At 46.8% G+C, this 25,467-nt stretch overlaps 2 protein-coding genes across 6 annotated transcripts in view; one reads left to right on the forward strand and one right to left on the reverse strand.

The window, feature by feature from the left end:
• Nucleotides 1-16,606, forward strand: part of CS (citrate synthase) — a 28,707-nt gene extending 12,101 nt beyond the window's left edge. For 2 of the 4 annotated variants that reach the window (XM_019038212.4, XM_063694636.1), the window contains exons 2-11: nucleotides 1,702-1,752; nucleotides 2,324-2,431; nucleotides 4,417-4,482; nucleotides 5,282-5,413; nucleotides 5,664-5,852; nucleotides 12,081-12,280; nucleotides 13,141-13,270; nucleotides 13,394-13,495; nucleotides 14,500-14,709; nucleotides 15,042-16,606. In XM_019038212.4, coding sequence (XP_018893757.1) covers nucleotides 1,702-1,752; nucleotides 2,324-2,431; nucleotides 4,417-4,482; nucleotides 5,282-5,413; nucleotides 5,664-5,852; nucleotides 12,081-12,280; nucleotides 13,141-13,270; nucleotides 13,394-13,495; nucleotides 14,500-14,709; nucleotides 15,042-15,212 — 1,359 coding nt within the window. In that variant the 3' untranslated portion in view covers nucleotides 15,213-16,606. The remainder of the gene's footprint in view (nucleotides 1-1,701; nucleotides 1,753-2,323; nucleotides 2,432-4,416; nucleotides 4,483-5,281; nucleotides 5,414-5,663; nucleotides 5,853-12,080; nucleotides 12,281-13,140; nucleotides 13,271-13,393; nucleotides 13,496-14,499; nucleotides 14,710-15,041) is intronic. The other 2 variants (XM_055359370.2, XM_063694637.1) reach the window with 1 other exon arrangement.
• A 732-nt stretch (nucleotides 16,607-17,338) lies between these two features.
• COQ10A (coenzyme Q10A) lies at nucleotides 17,339-21,568 on the reverse strand. 2 transcript variants are annotated; one of them, XM_004053373.4, is made up of 5 exons: nucleotides 21,059-21,568; nucleotides 20,367-20,513; nucleotides 19,056-19,248; nucleotides 18,746-18,847; nucleotides 17,339-18,156 (listed from the first exon to the last, which is right to left on the reverse strand). In XM_004053373.4, exons 1-5 carry the CDS (start codon nucleotides 21,190-21,192, stop codon nucleotides 17,989-17,991), a joined length of 744 nt encoding a protein of 247 aa, XP_004053421.1. In that variant the 5' UTR covers nucleotides 21,193-21,568; the 3' UTR covers nucleotides 17,339-17,988. The 2 variants fall into 2 exon arrangements, with proteins under 2 accessions (XP_004053421.1, XP_004053422.1); XM_004053374.5 differs by having other exon boundaries at nucleotides 20,878-21,185.
• Nucleotides 21,569-25,467: the final 3,899 nt, after the last annotated feature.

Raw genomic sequence — 25,467 nt, forward strand, 5'->3', positions numbered from 1 at the left:
AAAAAAATTCTAAAAAGCCTTCAGCCCTATAGAACTCTCACCCCAGGCAGGTAGCAATTTTTTGCACAGAGAGCAGTGCAGTAGTTACTAGAAAAGGTGTCTCTGGTCTTTTGACAAAAAGACAGGTGCAGCCTTGCTCCAGTATTAGTTTATTTCTGTGTGTAATCTTCTAAGTTTGCAAAACACTTTTATGTCCACTGTAATTTAGTTATCATGGGACTATTCTGTGAGGTGTGTGGTGAGTATTAGAGCCATTTTATAGAGCAGGAAACTTAGGCTTAATTTGATTATCTCAATTTGTTTTCAAAATCTAGTACAGAAAAATTAATTTCCTTGCCTCAGGCCGTATTCCTAGTTAGTAACCTGATTGGTCATCTTATTTCAAAGTTGGTGTATGGCCTGGCATGGTGGCTTACGCCTGTAATCCCAGCGCTTTGAGAGGCCGAGGCAGGCAGATCACCTGAGGTCAGGAGTTTGAGACCAGCGTGGCCAACATGGTGAAACCCCGTCTCTACTAAAAATACAAAAAAAATTAGCCAAGCGTGGTGGTGCATGCCTGTAATCCCAGCTACTCCGGAGGCTAAGGCAGGAGAATCACTTGAATCCAGAAGGCTGAGGTTGTGGTGAGCTGAGATTGTGCCATTGCACTCCAGTCTGGGCAACAGGAGTGAAACTGTCTCAAAAAAAAAAAAAAAGGAAAGGAAAAAGAAAACTCACAAAGTTGGTGTGGAACTTTTATTGCAACTTAACAATCTTCTCATAGATGTATTTTTTATTTGAGGAAAAAAGAAACTACCTGTACACACAGAAAAGCATAAAGTAGCTAAACTATTTTCTCTCTCTCTCTTTTTTTTTTTTTTTTTTTTGACAGAGTCTTGCTCATTTGCCCAGGCTGGAGTGCAGTGGCACAATCTTGGCTCACTGCAACCTCTGCCTCCAAGGTTTAAGCCATTCTCCCACCTCAGTCTCCTGAGTAGCTGGGATTACAGCTGCCTGCCCATACCACGCCTGGCTAATTTTTGTATTTTTAGTAGAGACAGGGTTTCACCATGTTGGCCAGGCTGGTCTTGAACTCCTGACCTCAGGTGATCCACCCGCCTCAGCCTCCCAAAGTGCTGGGATTACAGGCATGAGCCACCGCGCCCAGCCAAACTAATTATTTTCTTTTGACACTCTTAGAAACTTTGCAAGTTTCCATTTCTGCTAACGAGTAGTCTTCTGTCAGCTTCTTTGTAGATAATCTTTGTGCTTTTTCCAGGAGGGTCAGAAGTACCATTGTGAAAGGCTGCCCTCTGCCTGTGGTCTTTCCCAGATTAGAGAGGTTGAAGTGCTGTCAAAAGACCAGGTGCAGGAGAGATCTTACCAGCAGTGTTAAGTAATTGCTCAGTTTCCTCGTTCGTTTTCCTTGGGGTCACTCAAAAATATTGATAACCGCCCTGCTCTGGAACCCAGATGATGGGAAAGAGTCTGTCTTCAAGGAATGCTAGTGAAGCTATGGATGAAAAAAAGCAGTTAAACCTCTGCTGTCTCCATAGTGGTAACTCCTTCCAAACTGTTTGGGGACTTTTACAGCTTTCTTATGTCAAACTGCCCTAAGAGGCTGAGATGAAGAGAGAGAGGTTGAGTCACTGTAATTCCTTCTTGTTAATATAAAGGAGGGAGGGGTAACAGTTACATAAGGTTTTCTTTTTTGCTTTGCAGAATGCATCTTGTCTTGTTCTTGCAGCCCGGCATGCCAGTGCTTCCTCCACGGTAAGGTTTGGAAAAGAAGACTAAGAATAAGAATCATTGCGGCCAGCCTGACCTTGGGGCAGAGGATTTGGCAACCACCTGGCCTCTTATTATCCTGAGTATTTCCTGGAAGTGTTTGTTACTATTGTTATTGTTATAGCTGCTATTATTATTATATTACTATTTAACAAATAATTTACTCAGTGGTATAGTGAGATGGGAATATCAATACATTTGCCTAATTCTTTTAAATGTTTTAAGTAGTGTAAAATATACATAACATAAAATTTACCATTTTAATCATTTTTAAGTATATGGTTTAGTGGCAGTAGATATGTTTACATTATTGTGCAACCATCCATCTCCAGAACTTTTGTCTGCCCAAACCGAGAAACTGTTCCCATTAAACATTAACTCCTCATTCCTTCCTCCCCCTGCCTAATTATTTTACCCTCATTTGTGCAGAGTAGTTGACCAGACTTCCTTGGCAGATAAAGCCAGCTTCTAAAAAGCAAATTCTTGACACACCTACTTTGCAGGAAATCTAATAAACTTTTAGACCATTGCTTAATCCTTCTACTTTTCTTTTTAGAATTTGAAAGACATATTGGCTGACCTGATACCTAAGGAGCAGGCCAGAATTAAGACCTTCAGGCAGCAACATGGCAAGACGGTGGTGGGCCAAATCACTGTGGACATGGTAAGGGTTGTGTGGCTTTGGCCATAGGCCCTGTAGGACAGCTTTAGGATGACTTTTCCCCATCCTTCAGATTCTGAGCAGCTCAGCTGATAGTTTCTCAACAGTTTTTAGCTTATTGGTCTCCATCCCCTTCTCCTAGACTAGAACTCATTCTGTTTGTTTTGATTGGTTGGAATTTGAGGGTAGGGTATGTTGGGGAGTGGTTGAGTGGGCAGGAGAAAAAAAAGTGAAATACAATAAGAAAAGGAATCAAACAGAGGGCGCAATGGCTCATGCCTATTATCCCAACATTTTGGGAGGCTGCAGATGGAGAATCACTTGAGGCCAGGAGTTAACAACCAGCTTGATCAACAAAGGAAGATACCATCTCTATGAAAGAAAAATTTAAAAAATTAGCCAGAGATGGTGGGATGCCCCTGTAGTCCCAGCTACTGGGGAGGCAAAGGCAGGATTGCTTGAGCCCAGGAGTTCAGGGCTGCAGTGAGCTATGATTATGCCACTGTAGTATAGCCTGGGCAACAGAGGGAGACCCTATCTCCAAAACAAACAAAAAGAAAGATAGTGATTTCTCAAGTTAAAAAATTTCATTTCCAGGCCTGTTGCAGTGGCTCATGCCTGTAATCCCAGCACTTTGGGAGGCTGAGGCGGGTGGCTCATCTGAGGTCAGGAGTTCGAGACCAGCCTGGCCAACATGGTAAAACTCCGTCTCTACTAAAAAATATAAAAATTAGCTGGGCATGGTGGCAGGCAACTGTAATCCCAGCTACTCAGGAGCCTGAGGCAGGAGAATCACTTAAACCCGGGAGGCAGAGGTTGCAGTGAGCCGAGATTGCACCATTGCACTCCAGCCTGGGCAAGAGTGAGACTCCATCTGGGGAAAAAAAAAAAGATCAGCCTGGGCAACATGGCTGGCAAAACCCTGTTTCTTTTCTTTTTTTTTATGTTTTTTTGGGACGGAGTCTCACTGAGTCACCAGGCTGGAGTACAGTGGCGTGATCTCAGCTCACTACAACCTCCGCCTCCCGGGTTCAAGCGATTCTCCTGCCTCAGCCTCCTGAGTAGCTGGGATTACAGGCCTGCGCCACCACACCCAGCTGATTTTTGTATTTTTAGTAGAGACAGGGTTTCACCATGTTGGCCAGGATGGTCTCGATATCCTGACCTCGTGATCTGCCCGCCTTGGCCTCCCAAAGTGCTGGGATTACAGGCGTGAGCCACTGCACCCGGCCGAAACCCCATTTCTTTAAAAAAAAAAAGAAATACAAAAAATTAGCCAGACATGGTGGCCCGTGCCTGTAATCTCAGCTACTCAGGAGGCTGAAGTGGGTGGATCACCTGAGCCTGCAAGTCAAGGCTGCAGTAAGCCGTGATTGTGCCACTGTGCTGCAGCCTGAATGACAGACTCTGTGAGAGCCTTAGTGATCTTCCCTCCTCCTCAGCCTCGCAAAGTGCTGGGATTACAGGCATGAGCCCCACCGTACCTGGCCACAAAGTTTCTTTTTTTTTTTTCTTTTTTTTTTTGAGATGGAGTTTTGCTCTTGTCACCCAGGCTAGAGTGCAATGGTGTGATATTGGCTCACTGCAATCTCTGCCTCCTGGGTTCAAGCGATTCTCCTGCCTCAGCCTCCCAAGTAGCTGGGATTACAGGCACATACACCATGCCCGCTAATTTTTTTATTTTTAGTAGAGACATGGTTTCACCATGTTGGCCAGGCTGGTCTCAAACTCCTGACCTCAGGTGATCCACCTGCCTCGGCTTCCCAAAGTGCTGGGATTACAGGTGTCAGCCACTGTGCCTGGCCACAAAGTTTAATTCTTTAGTAAGCTGACTTCTCAGACATCTCTCACCAAATGAAGTCTTACAAGTCTGAGAATAAATTTTCTCTCCCAGATCCCATGAAGCTCTAACAAGTTCTAGTCTGAATCATTCTGACTACTGGCCACAGCCTCTTTTTTTTTTTTCCTTTTTTCTTCATCCTCTTTAGATGTATGGTGGCATGAGAGGCATGAAGGGATTGGTCTATGAAACATCAGTTCTTGATCCTGATGAGGTAAGACATCTTCATGTCAATCACTAATAATCATTGAGTTTGTGCAAATACGCAAACCGTGGATTAGACCAGTAAGGGTAAGCACAAAACAGAGCACCTAGCTTCATACACTGGAAGGTAGAGAAGACATATGTATGGAATAATTGAAGAACAAATTTACCTTTTAAATATATCAACTAGTAAAAATAAAAGTACAAAACCAGAGGTAAGTTATGTGAAGATTTAAGCTTTAAAAGTTCTGTTCTGGACCGGGTGCAGTGGCTCACACCTGTAATCCCAGCACTTTGGGAGGCTGAGGCGGGCAGATCATGCAGTCAGGAGGTTGAGACCGTCCTGGCTAACACGGTGAAACCCTGTCTGTACTAAAAATACACAAAATTAGCCGGGCATGGTGGCAGGCACCTGTAGTCCCAGCTACTCGGGAGGCTGAGGCAGGAGAATGGCGTGAACCCAGGAGGCGGAGTTTGCAGTGAGCCAAGATCGCACCACTGCACTCCAGCCTGGGCGACAGTGCGAGACTCCGTCTCAAAAAAAAAAAAAAAAAATTAAAAATTGTATTCTGGGCTAGGCATGATGGCTTGCCCTTGTAATCCTAGCACTTTTGGAGGCCAAGGTGGAGCATTGCTTGAGGCCAGAAGATCAGGACCAGTCTGAGCAACATAGCAAGACCCCACCTCTACAGAAATAATAATTAATATAAAAAGTTCTACTCTAACTTGTTGTAAGGTCTGATGAGTAAGACCAGTCGTGTGACTTCCAGGCTATAAACTTGAGTTGTAATTCTCTCTCTCCTCTCAAGGGCATCCGTTTCCGAGGCTTTAGTATCCCTGAATGCCAGAAACTGCTACCCAAGGCTAAGAGTGGGGAAGAACCCCTGCCTGAGGGCTTATTTTGGCTGCTGGTAACTGGACATATCCCAACAGAGGAACAGGTAAACAGAAGGATGTTATTAGCTCTTCTCATTCCCCTTCTTCATTGCCTTTCTCTAATCTCAGACACTTAATGCTGATCCGGCATTTATAGAGATGCGTAGTGAAGGGAAGGAATCAGCAGAGTTCTGCTGTATAAATGGATTGGGTTGACCTCTCTTGGGTTTTCTTTACTCAAATGTTGCTGTCCTTTTTTATTTTTCTCCTTCCTTGTCCTTGCTGGTGTTCTGAGCACTGTCTCTTTTTCCACAGGTATCTTGGCTCTCAAAAGAGTGGGCAAAGAGGGCAGCTCTGCCTTCCCATGTGGTCACCATGCTGGACAACTTTCCCACCAATCTGCACCCCATGTCTCAGCTCAGTGCAGCTGTTACAGCCCTCAACAGTGAAAGTAACTTTGCCCGAGCATATGCACAGGGTATCAGCCGAACCAAGTACTGGGAGGTAGGAAATTTGGGTGGGGTGATCGGTGTGTGATGGGGATTCAAAGGACTTGAGTGTGAAGGGAGGGAAAAAATACAGAATCTTTAGAAAAATTACCTCTGAGTTAATCAGAAACTAACTTAACAGATTTTCATTGGAGGCTTGTTTTTTGTCAGTTGTTGGAATTACAAAACTAAGTAGAGCATGGTTTCTATCACCAAGACTGTTTGTTTGGTTAGGCTGACACACGTGCAAAAAAAGAAATTATTAAAATTCCATAGTCGGCCAGACACAGTGGCTCATGCCTATAATCCCAGCACTTGGGGAGGCCAAGGCGGGCAGATCACGAGGTCAGGAGTTCAAGACTAGTCTGGCCAATATGGTGAAACCCCATCTCTACTAAAAATACAAAAATTAGCCAGGCGTGATGCCGGGCGCCTGTAATCCCACCTACTCAGGAGGCTGAGGCAGAAGAATCACTTGAACCTGGGAGGTGGAGGTTTCAGTGAGCCGAGATCGCACCACTGCACTCCAGCCTGGGCAACAGAGTGAGACTCCATCTAAAAAAAAATTCCATAGTCTTGCTGTAACAGAGGTATGTACACATGGCTGTTGAAACGGAAAAGAGACCTAGGTAGGTGGCTCACACCTATAATCCCAGTGAGTCATGAGGCTGAGGTGGGAGGATTGCTTAAGGCCAGGAGTTTGAGATCAGCCTGGGCAACATAGTGAGATCCTATCTGTACATAAAAAAGGAAAAAACAAGAAAAGGATGTGACTTAACTGCAGGGTCCCTGAGGAAGGTTTCACAGAGCAGTCTCATGCTAGCACCAGAGGGTCACTTTCCCTCCCTATCTTCTTCAAATACAGAAAACTTTGAGAAATCTTACAAGTTGGGAGAACAGCATTTGCAACTCTGGAGTCTAGGAGGACTAATGCCAGTCAGTCATGTTCTCAGCTAGCCAACCTAAGATACCCATCAGGAGTGGGAGAGTGGTTAGTATCCTTGGAGTAGGCTCCAGATCCAGAAACAAATGAGCTTTATTCTCTGAAAATGAAAAGTGTCCTTAATAGTTTACAACGCTGGTTGGGGTATGGAAAGATTGTTTCTTATCCCAATGCATAGTACATAATTCCTTCCATCCTCTTCTAGTACCCCACAAACTCAGAAACATTGGGTAAAAGTACAAATGATCTGGATAGGTTTACAGGAGAATTACCATTTTCTTTTGTTCCTTATTTGGAGATAGGTAGTATAGGAACAGAAAATTTTCTTTTTACAAAGCAGGTACATTAAATGATTTTTGGCCAGGAGGTGCCAGCCACCAGGAAGGCCCTAAAGAGTTCACTGTGGTGCAAGACACAGAAGAGCATGATCCACTGCTCTGATGCAACCCCCTTGGGTCCTTGGCAAATCTAGATTGATTTAGTTGGTCAATATTAATTCAGCACCAACTGTGTGTAGAGAATTGTGTTTGCAGTTGAGGAAGACAGAGAGCATTTAAAATTGATATTAACTTGGTTGGCATTGGGGAGTTGGTATCAGAATGATGCAAAATATACACATTCACACCACATAAAGCATTTATTTATAAAGGCTTATTTATAAACACTTTAGGTGGTATGAATGTGTATATTTGTACCTGCACACATTAGCAGGTACAAAAGGTCATATAATCTTAATATTTTGTTTTTCATTTTATTTATTTATTTATTTTTTTTTTTTTGAGATGGAGTCTCGCTGTGTCACCCAGGCTGGAGTGAAATGGCATGTGAGCCACCGTGCCCAGCCATTTTTATTTTTATTTTTTTAGAAATAGGTCTCTCTCTAATCACCCAGGCCAGGATGCAGTGGCATGATCATAGCTCACTGTAACCTCGAACTCCTGGACTCAAGTGATCCTCCTGCCTCAGCCTCCCAAGTAACAAGGACTACAGGCACATGCCACCATGCCTAGCTGGCATTACAGGCGCACACCACCACTCCTGGCTAATTTTTGTGGTTTTTTTTTTTTTTTTTTTGAGACGGTGTCTTGCACTGTTGCCCAGGTTGGAGTGCAATGGCACGATCTCAGCTCACTGCAACCTCCACCTCCTGGGTTCACACAATTCTCCTGCCTCAGCCTCCCGAGTAGCTAGGATTACAGGCGCATACCACCACACCCAGCTAACTTTTTGTATTTTTAGTAGAGACAGGGTTTCCCTATGTTGGCCAGGCTGGTCTCGAACCTCTGACCTCGTGATCTGCCCACCTCGGCCTCCCAAAGTGCTGGGATTACAGGCTTGAGCCACCACGCCTGGCCTTGTCTTTTTAATAGAGTTTCACCATGTTGGCTAGGCTGGTCTAGAACGGCTGGTCCAGAACTCCTGACCTCAGGTGATTCGCCCACCTCTTCCCCAAAGTGCTGGGATTATAGGCGTGAGCCACCACCCTGGGCCTTTTTGTTTGTTTGTTTTGTTTTGTTTTTTGAGATGGAGTCTCGCTCTGTTGCCCAGGCTGGAGTGCAGTGACACAATCTCACCTCACCACAACCTCTGCCTCCTGGGTTCAAGCAATTCTCCTGCCTCAGCCTCCCCAATAGCTGGGACTACAGGTGCGCACCACCACGCCTGGCTAATTTTTGGTTTTTGCTTTTTTGCTTTTTTGTTTTTTTGTTTTTTTTTTTTTATGGAGTCTCGCTCTGTTGCCCAGGCCGGAGTGCAGTGGTGCGATCTCAGCTGATTGCAAGCTCCGCCTCCCTGGTTCAAGCAATTCTCCTGCCTCAGCCTCCCGAGTAGCTGGGACTACAGGCACCTGCCACCATGCCTGGCTAATTTTTTGTATTTTTAGTAGAGTCGGGGTTTCACTGTGTTAGCCAGGATTGTCTTGATCTCCTGACCTCGTGATCCACCCGCCTCAGCCTCCGAAAGTGCTGGGATTACAGGCGTGAGCCACCGCGCCTGGCCTTGTGTTTTTAATAGAGACGGGGTTTCACTATGTTGGCCAGGCTGATCTTGAACTCCTGACCTTGTGATCTGCCTGCCTCGGCCTCACAAAGTGCTGGGGATTATAGGAGTGAGCCATGGTGCCCAGCCTTCTTGAGCTTTTAAGGAGTTTTTTTTACATATACCTTAAGAGGATGATCTTCTGCACAGAACATTTCTTCTATAATAATTTCCATTAACTCTAGATGAATAGTGTAATCTCTTGAGTTGAAAGAGTTTAACTAGCTTCTAGGCCTCTAATTGACTTAAGGTCACTCAGAACAAGGAGAGTGATTGCTCTGATGGAACCAGCTGTTTAATTGTGAAGTAGCCTTAAGCTGTTGAATTTAGTCAAATTTGTGAAGTAGCTGACAGATCAAGTTTTGCTAGTAGGCCAGGCGTGGGGACTCATGCTTGTAATCCCAGCACTTTGGGAGGCCAAGGCAGGCAGATCACTTGAGGTCAGGAGTTCAAGACCAGTCTGGCCAACATGGCGAAACCCCATCTCTACAAAAAAATACAAAAATTAGCTGGGCGTCCTGGTGCACACTTGTAATCCCAACTACTCAGGAGGCCGAGGTGGGAGAATCGCTTGAACCTAGGAGACAGAGGTTGCAGTGAGCCAAGATAGCACCACTGCACTCCAGCCTGGGTGACAGAGCGAGACTTTGTCTCAAAATAAAATAAACCAAAAATATATGCTTTTTATTTACCAACTTTTTTTTTTTTTTTTTTTTCGAGACAGAGTCTCTGTTGCTCAGGCTGCAGTGCAGTGGCACGACCTTGGCTCACTGCAACCTCCGCCTCCCAGGTTCAAGCAATTTTCCTGCCTTGGCTTCCCGAGTAGCTGGGACCACAGGCGCACACCACCACGCCCATCTAATTTTTGTATTTTTAGTAGAGATGGGGTTTTGCCTTGTTGGCCAGGATGGTCTTGATCTGTTGACCTCTTGATCTGCGCTCCTCAGCCTCCCAAAGTTCTGGGATTACAGACATGAGCCACCGTGCTTGGCCTGTTTATCAACTTTTTAAAAAGTGACATGGGCTGGGTGCAGTGGCTCACGCCTGTAATCTCAGCATTTTGGGAGGCCGAGGAGGGTGGATAACCTGAGGTCAGGAGTTTGAGACCGGCATGGCCAATATGGTGAAACCCCATCTCTACTAAAGATACAAAAAATTAGGCATGGTGGTGCACGCCTGTAATCCCAGCTACTCAGAAGGCCAAGGCACAAGAATCGCTTGAACCCCGGAGGCGGAGGTTGCAGTGAGCTGAGATCGCACCATTGCACTCCAGCCTGGGCAACAGGGTGAGACTCCGTCTCAAAAAATAAAAGTGGCATGAGTTAATAATGTAAGCTAGGTAATGCTTCTTGGCTACATGGGTGACCTTGTGCAAGTTAACTTAGCTAAGCCCCAATTTCCTCATTTATAAAAAGAGGTATATGTTACCTTACAGGATTATTGTAAGAAAAGAAAAAGTAATACTGCAAATAGCTAGCACAGTACCTGTTGCATAGTAAGTGCTTAAAGAATGGAAGCCTCGGCCGGGTGCGGTGGCTCACTCCTGTAATCCCAGAACTTTGAGGGGCCAAGGTGGGCAGATCAACTGAGGTCAGGAGTTCAAGACTAACCTGACCAACATGGTGAAACCTCCCTCTACTAAAATACAAAATTAAGCCAGGCATGGTGGTGCATCCTGTAATCTCAGCTACTCAGGAGGCTGAGGCAGGAGAATGGCGTGAACCCGGGAGGCGGAGCTTGCAGTGAGCTGAGATCGCGCCACTGTACTCCAGCCTGGGCGACAGAGCGAGAATCCATCTCAAAAAAAAAAAAAAAAAAAAGAATGGAAGCCTTTGTTATTAAATAACAATTGCATATCACTGTTTGATCCTTGGCACATACAGTGAATTTTCTTTGAAAGATGGAACATAGAATTCATTATTAAAACCTAGTGTCTTTTTTTTTATTTTTTGAGACGGAGTCTCACTCTGTCGCCCAGGCTGGAGTGCAGTGGCACGATCTTGGCTCACTGCAAGCTCCACCTCCCGGATTCACGCCATTCTCCTGCCTCAGCCTCCCGAGTAGCTGGGACTACAGGCGCCCACCACCACGCCCGGCTAATTTTTTGTATTTTTAGTAGAGACGGGGTTTCACCGTGTTAGCCAGGATGGTCTCGATCTCCTGACCTCGTGATCTGCCTGCCTCGGCCTCCGAAAGTGCTGGGATTACAGGCATGAGCCACCGTGCCCGACCCCTTTTTTTTTTTTTTTTTTTTTTAAGACAGAGTCTCGCTCTGTGGTCCAGGCTGGAGTGCAGTGGCACGATCTCGGCTCACTGCAACCTCCACCTCCCGGGTTCAAGCAATTCTCCTGCCTCAGCCTCCCGAGTAGCTGGGATTATAGGCACCTGCCCACACCACGCCTGGCTGATTTTTTGTATTTTTAGAAGAGACCAGGTTTCACCATGTTGGCCAGGCTGGTCTTGAACTCCTGACCTCAAATGATCTGCCAGCCTCAGCCTCCCAAAGTGCTGGCATTATAGGCATGAGCTGCCGTGCCTGGCTGTAAAACCTGCTGTCTTAACACACTGAACGTCAAGTCATGGTGTAGTGAAAAAGATCATGATTAAACATATCAGAGGGCCAGGCATGGTGGCTCACACCTATAATCCCAGCACTTTGGGAGGCCAAGGCAGGCAGATCACCTGAGGTTGGGAGTTTCTAGACTAGCCTAACCAACATGGAGAAACCCCGTCTCTACTAAAAATACAAAATTAGCCGGGTGTGGTGGCACATGCCTGTAATCCCAGCTACTCAGGAGGCTGAGGCAGGAGAATCACTTCAACTTGGGAGGCGGAGGTTGCAGTGAGCTAAGATTGCGCCATTGCACTCCAGCCTGGGCAACAAGAGTGAAACTCTGTCTCAGAAAACCATATCAGAGTTCAAACTTGACTTTAGCATTTAACCTAATACTATGAGCCTTAGTTTACTCATCTTTAAAATGGCAGTCATTATATACTTTGTAGTAGTAAGCATTGGGAATAATGTTTTAGTGTACATTAGATAGTATTACAAATCACTTAGTGCCTGGGTCATAATAGTTATTCAGTGAAATGGTTATGATTGTTATTCTCTACTTTCAAACATACTCAATATATAACAACCCATCATATAACTAACCATCAACCCAAATAGCCCCAATTCATGGAGGACAGACAATATCCCTGCCTAATTCTTCTTTGCTGATAATTCCTTTTTTTTTCTCCATCTTGCTCCTCTTCTGTCAGTTGATTTATGAAGACTCTATGGATCTAATCGCAAAGCTACCTTGTGTTGCAGCAAAGATCTACCGAAATCTCTACAGAGAAGGCAGCGGTATTGGGGCCATTGACTCTAACCTGGACTGGTCTCACAATTTCACCAACATGTTAGGCTATACTGATCATCAGTTCACTGAGCTCATGCGCCTGTACCTCACCATCCACAGGTAAGCTAGACCCAGCAACCACAGCCGCTAGGTGCCTCAATTGGTGGGAAATTTTTTTTAAAAGCTCCTTTATGTTCTCATCTTCTGAGAACAGATGATAGGCAGCAAGAAGACAGAAACGTGGCATAAAGGATGATACAAGGCAAGAAAGGGGTCTAGTAAGCAAGGTCAGGAGGCCTAAAGAAATTACTGTAACCATGCTAAGAACAAGATGGTGCTTCTGGCTGGGAAAAGGTACTAGCTGTTCACATTAGATGGTCCTTCAGCTTTCCAGGAGCTCGCTCTTTGGGGCCATTGCTATTAAAGCTAGGTTGGAGTCATGGAGCAGAGCATACAGGCATCATCAACCAGTAACCTCTCCAGCTCTGTGGATGAGTGAACAAAAGCTGGTAATGAGATTAGGATGCTTTTTTTTTTTTTTTAGATGGAGTCTTGCTCTGTCGCCAGGTTGGAGTGCAATGGCGCAATCTTGGCTCACTGCAACCTGCACCTCCAGGTTCAAGTGATTCTGCTGCCTTAGCCTCCCAAGTAGCTAGGACTACAGATGTGTGCCACCACGCCCAGCTAATTTTTGTATTTTTAGCAGAGACGGGGTTTCACCATGTTGGCCAGGATGGTCTTGATCTCTTGACCTCATGATCCACCCGCCTTGGCCTCCCAAAGTGCTAGGATTATAGGCATGAGCCACTGTGCCTGGCCAAGATTAGGATGTCTTCTACAAGAGTTTAGGTATAACTGACTGGCTGTAGGCTGGCATGAGCCCATAACTAGGCTAGTAAGTGGCAAATAAGAGAACAGCAAAGTTTCCATAATCTGCCCCTTCTTTCTTCCTTTGGCTCTCCCTTCTTACTTCCCCACAGTGACCATGAGGGTGGCAATGTAAGTGCCCATACCAGCCATTTGGTGGGCAGTGCCCTTTCCGACCCTTACCTGTCCTTTGCAGCAGCCATGAACGGGCTGGCAGGGCCTCTCCATGGACTGGCAAATCAGGTAAGACTATTCTTTTTATTTTCCTGCTACATGTTTTCCTTACCCCATGCTTTGTTTCTGATCTTGGCATTCTCTTCTGGCATATGTATTAACATTCCCTTTTTTCCCAAACCTTACCCATAGGAAGTGCTTGTCTGGCTAACACAGCTGCAGAAGGAAGTTGGCAAAGATGTGTCAGATGAGAAGTTACGAGACTACATCTGGAACACACTCAACTCAGGACGGGTAAGCAGAGATGCTTAACGACTAGGAAAGAAACCAAGACACAAGTTCTGCAATTTGGAAGAATTAAGAAAAGAATGAAAGAGGTCCCTAAATTAGAGATTTTTTTTTTCTTCATTTATCTACCTTGAAGAATTTAGAAAAGAATTTCTAGGTGGGCACAATGGCATGCACCTGTAGTCCCACCTACTTGGGAGGCTGAGGCAAGAGGATTGCTTGAGGCCAGGAGTTTAAGGCTGCAGTGTGCTAAGATCACTCCTGTGAATAGCCACTACACTCCAGCCAGGACAACACAGCAAGACCCCGTTCTCTAAAAAACAGTTTTAAATAGGTTGAGTGTGGTGGCTCACGCTTATAATCTTAGCACTTTGGGAGTCCAGGGTGGGTGGATCTCTTGAGCCCAGGAGTTTGAGACCAGCCTGAGCAACACAGACCCTATCTTTTTTTTTTTTTTTTTTTTTTTTTTAAAGACAGTCTTGCTCTTGTTGCCCAGGCTAGAATGCAGTGGCGCAACCTCAGTTCACTGCAACCTCCGCCTCTCGGGTTCAAGTGATTCTCCTGCCTCATCCTCTCGAGTAGCTGGGATTACAGGCATGCGCCACCATGCCCGGCTAATTTTGTATTTTTAGTAGAGACGGGGTTTCTCCGAGTTGGTCAGTTGGTCAGGCTAGTCTAGAACTCCCAATCTCAGGTGATCTGCCCACCTCATCCTCCCAAAGTGCTGGGATTACAGGCATGAGCCACCGCACCCGGCCAGACCCCATCTTTACCAAAAAAAAAAAAAAAGCCAGATGTGTTGGTGTGCACCTGGACACCAACTCCAGAGTAGCTGGTCCCAGCTACTCTGGAGGCTGAAGTGGGAGAATTGCCTGAGCCTGGGAGGTCGAGGCTGCCGTGAGATGTGATCATGCCACTGCACTCCAGCCTGGGTGACAGAGTGAGATCCTGTCTCAAAAAATAAAAGAATTTCTACTGAGAATACTATCTTTTTTCCTCACTCTTTACAGGTTGTTCCAGGCTATGGCCATGCAGTACTAAGGAAGACTGATCCGCGATATACCTGTCAGCGAGAGTTTGCTCTGAAACACCTGCCTAATGACCCCATGTTTAAGTTGGTTGCTCAGCTATACAAGATTGTGCCCAATGTCCTCTTAGAGCAGGGTAAAGCCAAGAATCCTTGGCCCAATGTAGATGCTCACAGTGGGGTGCTGCTCCAGGTAAGTCCTCCTTTCCCTCTTTTCCCTCTAATTTGTACCAAACCCTATTGTTATCTGCCATGCACAAAGTCAATTAACTCCTAGTCAGAGCAAGGACTTCCCTCACAGAGCATTTTGATAAAGTTGACTATGAGAGGGTTGGGGGTTGGGGTTGCTCTGTTTTCAGAATCCCAATTGCTATACTTTTCTCAGTGTCATTTCTATTTAAGGTTGACTGGGCTAAGTCCTTGGAGAAAAATGGAAAATTTAGCTTTTAAGGTTTCTATCACCCAGGACTTGTACATGCCACTGCCTCTGCCTCAAACGAAATATTTTTCTCTTCTACCTTACAGTATTATGGCATGACGGAGATGAATTACTACACGGTCCTGTTTGGGGTGTCACGAGCATTGGGTGTACTGGCACAGCTCATCTGGAGCCGAGCCTTAGGCTTCCCTCTAGAAAGGCCCAAGTCCATGAGCACAGAGGGTCTGATGAAGTTTGTGGACTCTAAGTCAGGGTAAAACTGGAGACTGGGGCAAAGTGACTACCAGAAAGTGAGGAAGCCTAAATGAAAAGTATACTTTTGTTTCAGGGGGCCTTTAAAGACTTAAGATTAAATTATATCTGAGGCACTGATAATATGTTTGAGGTTAAAATATAAATTAAGACTTTAAAAGATGAAAAATGGTCCCTTCTTCCCTAATCAGCTCCCTTCCCCTGCCTGGTATGAGTTGCCCATCATAGGCATGGTCCTGGAGGATGACCAGGACTAATGCATGTGGTATGAGTAGGTTTGGCCCCCTCACTATCTCTAGAGTGAGAATCTGGCTCCTGTTTCCATGGGTCAAAGCCGGTTGCAGAGAATCTGCAGTCACTTTGGAGCTTTAGCTTCTCTGCCAAGCCCTCAATAAGCCAGCAAACCAGGACTCTGCCCCTTCTGTTTCCATAGGAATCATGTTGGATAGTCAGCTGTACCAAGCCCCTTGGCCCTCTCCCACGCACACAAACACCTCCTAGCAAGACCTGTTGGTTAGCTGGATATGCTTTGGCAATTTTTTTATACTACCAAGTGACCATAAAGGCATGGCATTTGTTGTGACTGGCACCCAATGTTTGATTTTTTTTTTTTTTTAAGCTATCCAATTAAAATTAAGGTCTGGGAGTGTTCTGTTTCCCATTACTTTAATACTCACCTCCTCCCAGACTTTCTACACCTGTTGCACCTCAGGCTGAGGATGTTCCGGACCTCCCCCTCTTGGTCCCTACTAGAGACCTCTCAACAGATCTGTGGGCCCAGTCATTGGGTTTTATCAGTGCTTAATGTGAACTAAGTTGTTTACTTCCACAGAATACAAGCCACTACCTTCTGACCTCCCCACCCCCCACCAACCCCCATCTTTTAATATGCTGTGGGGCATAGAACAGGGACTCCGGAATGACCAGCATGATATTTTCAGAGTCTTCTCCCTGGGGTATTAGCACCTCTTTTTGAACAGGGAATTGATTCAAGATTGGACATGGTCTCCTCTGATTATCAGGTACTGGGGCTGAGGGCATTAAAAATAGTAAGCCTCCCTCCTTGTCCCCTGCCTCAAGAAATTGCCTCCTTATTTATCAACATCTTTTTCCTCCCTTTCCCTGAGAGCTCACAGTACAATGTTTCAGAAGCCCCATTTGCACAGGTTTTCAGCAACTCAGAATGCTCTACTTCTTTTTCTTTGAGAAAGGATTAAGATACACTCCTGCTGTGCCCCCATCTTTCCTCCAAACTCCTGCCTGTGTTTGTGTGGATACCCAGTCCCAGAACCACACTGTTGAGTTGGACACACTGTAAACCCCTGGGTAACTGTCAAGTCATGATGCAGACTTCAGGTTGTTCGTATAAAATGCAAAATAAATGTTTTTATTAACAATGCTTGAGCCTATTATTAAATAAGGCCTGGAAGAATCTTTATTATGAGGTAAAGAATCTGGCTAGCAAGATCCTGAACTTAGTGGGTTATAAGTAATCTGTATCCATTTATCTTTAGGCAGGTTTGGCTTTCTTTTACCTTAACCAGAGGAAAGCCTCCCTGAGAAATTTCCAGAGGAGATTTCTGTCCTTCCTCAAGGTTAGGAAGTCCTTGATGTTTAGCCCCTAACCTTGCTAATTTTGTTGTAAGGTAACATACTCAAGGGCTATAGCTGAGATTCTCAATTGCTTATGTGACTAATCCAAGAACTGGTCTAGCTCACTGAGAGAAAGGAACAAACTACCAAGGACAAATGGGCTAGTACTGCTACCTCAGGACCAGAGCCACTAGAGGGCTCTGGTACTTCTTGGAGTGCCTGCTCTTTACAGCTTCCCTGAAGGAGGTCCCAAAAATAACAAGAGGTGGTCCTGAGGGCATCACATATATGGGAGGTCTGAGACCAGATGATTCTGTCCTGAGATCCCTGCTGCAACTGACCTTCTGAAAAAGTCTATAAATAGACAAGGGGGTGGGTACTAGGTCCTGGCTTGTAGAATGTGCTACTATAGTTAGCAGGGACACTGTGTCCAAGAGGCCTTCTTATACCTTCACTCCCCCAGGAAAAGAAGCCATAACTTCATTCTACTCTACTATATCTACATTATTGCCCCAAGAAACAATATAATAAAGCCAAATTCACACTGTCACAATTTATTGAAATTTTATAAAAACTCAGGCCAAGTGGAAGAATAAGGTACAACTCAAGAGTACAAAGACAACTCCGTTTCCGTTCAGTACTTTTCTCCTCAGCACTGGTGGTAAGAAAGCCCCTTGCTCTCTAGTAGCCAGGCAGCATGGACTTATAGTCTTAAAATGAGGCTTTATGTATTTCAGGCTGGAGGCAGGTTGCCTTTTCTCCTGAGGAATCTCAGGCAGGGTAAAAGTTACTTACCACTCAGTACCTCTGTGCCAGAAGAAAAGCTCAATTTATTCAGTCCTTAGAAAAGTTACTATCGTCCCCTGGTCAGACACTAAGGTGTCTTGATAAGGTCCAGAGACAACCACATAGTCCTTATTCTAATTCGTAGTGAAAAGGCTGCAGGCATATGGTGCTCCTACAATGGGCCTGACCCTTTCCTAAGCACATCTCATTTCCACATCCTTTGCCTTCTCTTTCCCCCAACATTTCCAGCCAGCATAGAACCCAATTTCTGGGAAATTGAGAGGAGAAACAGTATTATGAACACAGACTCCTTTCAAATTGGAACAGGAGCCAAACCAAATAAATTAAGAGAATTGCGTAGGGAAGTGGGGTAGAAGGGAGGTCGGGGAGCAATCCCTTGCCTCAAGTCTGGTGCACCTCGTGGAACATCAGTTCACGGGGGATGGCTGTTTCTGGACCAAACTTGGTGGCTGCCCGACGCTCAAAGGCAGCAACATTCTGTTTGACAACCTCATCAAAAAACATGGTGGCCAGCTGGGAGTGCAGCAGAGAACGAAATTCAAAGGAAATCTGGGAATGGGTAAGAGACAGTCAGAAACTTCCAGACCATGTTGGATAGTCCCTGGCCAAATGCAAGGAAACTGTTCCTCAGTGCCTTTTCTCCCCCTCCCCATCCAGTTCGTTGGATCCCTGTAAGAGCCCTAACTTGGGACTGAGCACAGAGTACGAGTCTGACACAAGCTCAGACTAACTGACTTGGGAAATGCTAGCTATACTTAAAGAATAACCCTGTCAGGTCGGTGCGGTGGCTCACGCCTGTAATCCCAGCACTTTGGGAGGCCAAGGCGGATGGATCACCTGAGGCCAGGAGTTTGAGAGCAGCCTAGCCAAAATGGTGAAACCCCGTCTCTACTAAAAATAAAAAATCAGTCGGGCTTGGTAGCAGGCTCCTGTAATCCCAGCTACTTGGGAGGCTAAGGCAGGAAAATTGCTTGAACCTGGAAGGTGGAGGTTGCAGTGAGCCAAGAACGTGCCATTGCACTCCAGCCTGGGTGACGGAGCAAGACTCCATCTCAAATAAATTAATAACCCTGTCACAGTACCCCAGCCCTTCCTCATACCCAGTCCTCGTCCTCTGCTACACAACCTCCTGACTCACCGAAAAGTCCACAGTGCAGGTTCGAGGATAGGCAGGAATACCAGGGCTGAATCGCCAAATAGTCTCTAAGTGGTTGAAGAGCTTGCCATCAGTACAAACAGCCTAGAATAGGGTAATCAGGTAGTTAAATAACATTACTAAGTATAGGATACAATATAAAGGAATTGAAAGCCATTTTCCTTCTTTTCTGATATGAGGGAAATACTTGACACATGGACATAAAGTACTTACAAGGAAGGCCAAAATAGCACTTTCATATGAAACTGCTAAAAACAAAAAATCTTGTCAATCCCTCCCATACAGGCCTCACCTTGACCATGTGAGGTTTGACCATGGAAACTGCAGAGGTGTAACGTTCCATGACAGGTGGAAAGCCAACCTCCAGCTGGGCTTTCAAATGACCCTTACGGCTGGATACCACCAGAGACTTCTTACACCAGGGCACAAACTCACGATACTCCTGGACGTTGGACACCACCTCATACATCTCCTGCATTGAGTACCTAGGAGAAGAAGAATCACAGGCCAAGGAGCTGCCAGCTGGGTCAGGTTCCTCCTTGCTATAGGCCCCTAATTCATACCTTTGCCCACTAACCACGCACCTTCAGGAACTACAGATCCCAAATAAGCCTGGATGAATAACTTCCCAAAAGCAAACGTGTAAATCCTTATGATATTGTTACCTTATATTTTGCAGTTTACAGAATGCTTTTGCATTCATTGTTTATTTTGATTTTAAGAGGGACCATCTAGGGGGAACAGAGGCTGTCAGTTTTACTGGTGATCACACAAGGATCAGATCCCAGCTCTTAACAATTTTTTAACAATGTGGCCTTAGGTAAATTACCTGTGTCTCCATTTTCTCACCTGATTTATAGGTTTGTTGTGAGAATTAAATGAGAAATATCTATGTAAAACATCTAAGTCAAGTTGCTAGCATGTAGCAAGTGCTCGATAAGTTAGCTATTATGCTCAAAATATACTAAAAAGGTTACGCTGCAAATTTACACATACTATGTACCCATAAAAAAATTTTTTAAATGGTCACCAGAAAAATACACCCTGTTTTTTGTTTTGTTTTTTGAGACTGTCTTGCTCTGTCGCCCAGGCTGGAGTGCAGTGGGGCAATCTCAGCTCACTGCAACCTCTGCCTCCCAGGTTCCAGCGATTCTCCTGCCTCAGCCTCCCAAGTAGCTGGGATTAAAGGCGCCTGCCACCGTGCCAGGCTGATTCTTGTGTGTGTGTGTTTTTTTAGTGGAGACAGGGTTTCACCATGTTGGCCAGGCTGGTCTCGAACTCCTGACCTAAAACGATCGGTCCGCCTCAGCCTCCCAAAGTCCTGGGATTACAGGTGTGAGCCACCGCACCCAGCTACGCCCTGTTGTCTTAAAGTATAGTCCAACCCTAGTCTCATTTCACTTAAGCACATGCACAGCAACCAAGAAGGGAGAAATTAAGGTCGGGAGGGTGGCAGGGGAGGATTGAGGATCAGTATTGTAGCTGGGGAGGGGGATGGCTAGGGATGAATCTTGCCCACCGATGATACCCTGACATTCTTGCCTGGACAGGGTTATTTGGAGGGAAAGGGGAAGTGCAAGGATGCAAGGCAGAGAATGCTTACCCCATGATTCTACGCTCCGAGTAAGCCTTTCGCTTGTTGGTGAAGGGAGCAGCAAATCCCATGAAGGAACGGCTCGAAGGTAAGCCAGCCTCAGCCGCCAAGATCTGGGCAGCCCGAGGCAAGAGGAGGCTGCAGGAGGTCAGAAACCTAAGGCCAAAGGAAAGAGGAGCCAACCGTATAGTTCTTCGTAATCCTCTATCATTTGTAGGTGAAGGAGAAGAAGAGTGCATCCCAGACGAAGGTCGTCCAGACAAGCTTTCCCCCCAGCACCTGCTGCAGCCCGCTAGGCTCTCTCTGGCCAGGGAATCACGAGTGCAAAAGGTCGAGGGCAGCTAAGGACAGGGCTGGGGGCGGGGTGGGGGGGGGATGAGAAAAAGAGGGGTGTGTGGGAAGCGCCAGTTGCCTTTGACTGGGCCTACGCTACTGCTGAAAGCTAAGACTTTAAGGAAGCATCACTGTCCCCGGGGACCCCAGGGCGCCCGCGAGGGCCAAGAAGAGGTTGGACACTCACCCCGAGAACTTCCCTTCTCGTACAACTTGCAAAAGCATTATCCAAAGCTCTACATTAGCTCCCAGGGCATGATTGCTGCCAGTCCCCGCCGCGCCTGCATCCCAGTATAGCACCCCTCCACCGCGGAACCCCGGGGTTCGCAGCGACCCCCTGCCCTCAGCCGCGGTCGCCTCCCTCTCACCTCATTGGTCGCGGCGGTGGCAGAGGGCCTGGGGGCGGGGCCGGTTGCGCGCCCGGGCTGAGCGAGAGCCGGCAGCAGCGCTCGGCTGCCGCGCGCGTCCCAGCTGGGACCCGCCGCGAGCCCGCCCAGGCCATGAGCGCGACCCTGCCTGGCCCTCTAAGTTCTCACGCGGGCTGCGCCCTCCTCACTCCAAAGGCGGAGAGGCAAGAGGCAGCGGATGGGCTGGGCTGGTTCGGGACCTCTGAACGCAGGGGCGACGGGAGGCGGCAGCACCTCTCGCCTTGCTCCCGTCCAGGCTGCCGGGTAGGCTAGAACTGAAGCCGGGACCGCTGCTCCCGCAGATCTCGGTACCCCCACGTCACGCTGTTGCCATGGCTCGGGCCTGGGAGAGGAAGGAAGGAAGGAAGGGGACAACGCCGCCTGTCGGGAGATGTAGTTTCACACCTCTGGCGAGAAAGGGCACTGGGGTGTGCGTTTGAGAAGCTGCAAAGATGGTTCGGGGACTGAGGTCGCCTGTGGTCACAGGACCCGATACGTAGGCACAGAGGCGACTTCGTGGGCGTGTCTACCGCAGATATCTGTAGATCCTCTGAACGTCGCTCTTAGAGCCTTAGGTTCTCTAGAGGGACAGAGTGAATAGGATAAATGTATATATGAAAGGGAGTTTATTAAGAATTGCCTCACAGGATCACAAGGTAAAGTCTCACATTAGGCCATCTGCAAGTTGAGGAGCAAGGAGGCCAGTGGTGGATCAGTCCAAGTCCCAAAACCTCAAAAGTAGGGAAGCCGGCAGTGCAGCCTTCAGTTTGTGGCCAAAGCCCCGAGAGCCCTTGGCAAACCACTGGTGTAAGTCCAAGAGTCCAAAAGCTGAAGAACTTGGAGTCTGATGTTCGAGGGCAGGAAGCATCCAGCATGAGAGAAAGATGAAGGCCGGAAGACTCAGCAAGTCAGCTTCTTCCACCTACTTTTACTTTTATTTATTTATTTATTTGAGACAGAGTCTCGCTCTGTTGCCCAGACTGGAGTGCAGTGGCACGATCTCAGCTCACTGCAACCTCGGCCTCCCAGGTTCAAGCGATCCTCCTGCCTCACCACCCCCGCCCCGCCCCCCTCCCCAGTACCTGGGATTACAGGCATGCGCCACCATGCCCAGCTAATTTTTGTATTTTTAGTAGAGATGGGGTTTCGCCATGTTGGCCAGGCTGGTCTCGAACTCCTGACCTCAGGTGATCCACCCGCCTCGGCTTCCCAAAGTGCTGGGATTACAGGTGTTAGCCACCATGCCTAGTCCTGCCTACTTTTTCTAGCGTCGCTGGCAGCGGATTGGATGGTGCCCACCATTGAGACTGGGTCACTTCTTTCCAGTCCACTGACTTAAATGTTAATCTCCTTTGGCAACACCCTCACAGACACTCAGGAACAACACTTTGCCTCCTTCAATCCAATCAAGTTGACACTCAATATTAACCATCACAGAGCCTTTATCATATTCGGCCTTGTTTATAGTTAGAAGCACCGTTCATCTTTGTAGCTTCCACAAGTGGTTAGTGCTGTGTTCTACATTTTTGGGAAAGGAGATTAACATTCCAAGCTCTGGGCTAAGACTGCATAGTTTTTACCTTTAATATTTATAGAAAGAAGTCGAGGTAGGAAGAACCAGATATTCTTAGGACAGAGAACCATCTTTGTTTGAAAAGTGTGCACTTGATGAAGAGTGAGACCTCATGGACAGAAACCCAGGCAATTAAATACCACTATACTACTTTTCATGATTCAAGGAGAAAAAAAAAAATGCTCTTGGCTAAGCATGGTGGCTCATGTCTGTAATCCCCGCACTTTGGGAGGCTGAGGTGGGCAGATCACTTGAGGTCAGGAGTTCAAGACCAGCCTGGCCAACATAGTGAGACCTTATCTCTACTAAAAATACAAAAATTAGCCAGGTATGGTGGCGGGCGCCTCTAATCCCAGCTATTCGGGAGGCTGAGGCAGGAGAATCGCTTGAACCCAGGAGGCGGAGGTTGGAGTGAGCTGAGATTGTGCCACTGCACTCCAGCCTGAGCAACAGAGCAAGACTCCATCTCAAAAAAAAAAAAAAAAAAAAAAAAGGAAAGAAAGAAAAGAAAAGAAAACAAGCAAGAAAGAGAAAAAAGGCTCTTGATAAAAGTCAGGTGGGCCAGGCGCGGTGGCTCATGCCTGTAATCTCAGCACTTTGGGAGGCTGAGGCGGGTGGATCACGAGGTCAGGAGATCGAGACCATCCTGGCTAACATGGTGAAACCGCATCTCTACTAAAAATACAAAAAATTAGCCGGGCGTGGTGGTGGGCGCCTGTAGTCCCAGCTACTCAGGAGGCTGAGGCAGGAGAATGGCATGAACCCGGGGAGCGGAGCTTGCAGTGAGCCAAGATTGCACCACTGCACTCCAGCCTGGGCAGCAGTGCAAGATTCCATCTCAGAAAAAAAAAAAAAAAAGTCAGGCGAACAAAAGAAAAAAAGGAAGGGAAGAAAGAAATCAACAATTAGAAAGAGATCGGGCTAAGTGCAGTGGCTCATGCCTGTAATCCCAGCACTTTGGGAGGCTGAGGTGGGAGGATCACTTGAGGCCAGGAGTTCAAGACCAGCCTGGGCAACATAGTGAGAACTTGTCTCTCCAAAAATAAAAAAGAAAAAAAAAGAGAGACTAGAACTAGGTGGGTGCAAGAGAATGATGGTGCCTGCTGTTGAGTTTTAAGAAATTCATGCTATTACAGTACAAGCCTTTCCTCTGCTTGCTTTCTAAATCTTCAGTCAAGCTCTCCACTTTCAGGAAATCTTTCCCTGAGAAGTGTTGTGTGTGGTGGTTACGCAGAGGGTCAGGGGATAAAGTAAATAAAGACTGTGTTGTAGCCAGGCATGGTGGCTCATACCTATAATCGCAGCACTTTGGGAGGTGAAGGTTGGTGGATCACCCGAGCCCGGGAGTTTGAGACCAGCCTGGGCAATATGGTGAAACCTTGTCTCTACAAAAAATACAAAAAAATTTAGCCAGGCATGGTGGCACATGCCTGTAATCCCAGCTAGCTGGGAGTCTGAGTTGGATCACCTGGGCCCAGGAGGTTGAGGCTGCAGTGAGCCGTGATTGCACCACTGCACTCCAGTCTGTGTGACGGGAGTGAGACCCTGTCTCAGAAAAACAAAAACAAAAAAAGACTGTGTTGCAATGCTTGTCTAACTAATGTGGAAGAGACATCTGGTCCAGAAACAGGGTAGCTCTTGGGCCGGGCACGGTGGCTGACGCCTGTAATCCCAGCACTTTGGGAGGCCAAGGCGGGCAGATCATGAGGTCAGGAGATCAAAACCATCCTGGCCAACGTGGCAAAAACCCATTTCTACAAAAAATACAAAACATGTCCGGGTGCAGTGGCTCACTGCCTGTAATCCCAGCACTTTGGGAGGCCAAGGCAGGTGGATCACGAGGTCAGGAGATGGAGACCATCCTGGCTAACACGGTGAAACCCTGTCTCTACTAAAAATACAAAAAATTAGCTGGGCATGGTGGCGGGCGCCTGTAGTCCTGGCTACTCAGGAGGCTGAGGTTGAGGCAGGAGAATGGCCTGAACGCGGGAGGCGGAGGTTGCAGTAGGCCGAGATCACGCCACTGCAGTCTAGCCTGGGCGACACAGTGAGACTCCGTTTCAAAAACAAAACAAAACAAAACAAAACAAAAAGCCAGATGTGGTGGTACGCACCTATAGTCCCAGCTACTCGGGAGGCTGTGGCAGAGAATCACTTGAGCCCGGGAGGCAGAGGTTGCAGTGAGTGGAGATTGTGCCACTGCACTCCAGCCTGGGGGACAGACGGAGACTCTGTCTCAAAAAAAAAAAAAAAAAAAAAAAAGGCGGGGCGAGATGGTTCGCACCTGTAATCCCAGCACTTTGGGAGGGCAAGCAGGTGGATCACCTGAGGTTGGGAGTTCAAGACCAGCCTGACCAACAAGGAGGGACCTCATCTCTACTAAAAATACAAAATTAGCCGGGCATGGTGGTACATGCCTGTAATCCCAGCTACTCGGGAGGCTGAGGTAGGAGAATCACTTGAACCCCAGAGGTAGAGGTTGCGGTGAGCCTAGATGGCGCCATTGCACTCCAGCCTGGGCAACAAGAGCAAAACTCCATCTCAAAAAAAAAAATTTGAGCCCATCTTCTCTGGATTTCAAGTAAGCAAGAGCCATTGGGTGATCATCAAAACCCATTTTTAATAAGCTGTTCTACCTCTATAGCAGTTAGTACTACCAATTCAAAATAATTATTGACCAAATGAATATGTTTTATTATTTATCTATTTAATTTTTGAGACGGGGGTCTCACTCTGTCACCCAGATTGGAGTGCACTGGTGTAATCTCGGCTCACTGCAACCTCTGCCTTCCAGGTT

Source organism: Gorilla gorilla, chromosome 10 (genome assembly GCF_029281585.2).
Source record: "Gorilla gorilla gorilla isolate KB3781 chromosome 10, NHGRI_mGorGor1-v2.1_pri, whole genome shotgun sequence".
NCBI lineage: Eukaryota > Metazoa > Chordata > Mammalia > Primates > Hominidae > Gorilla > Gorilla gorilla.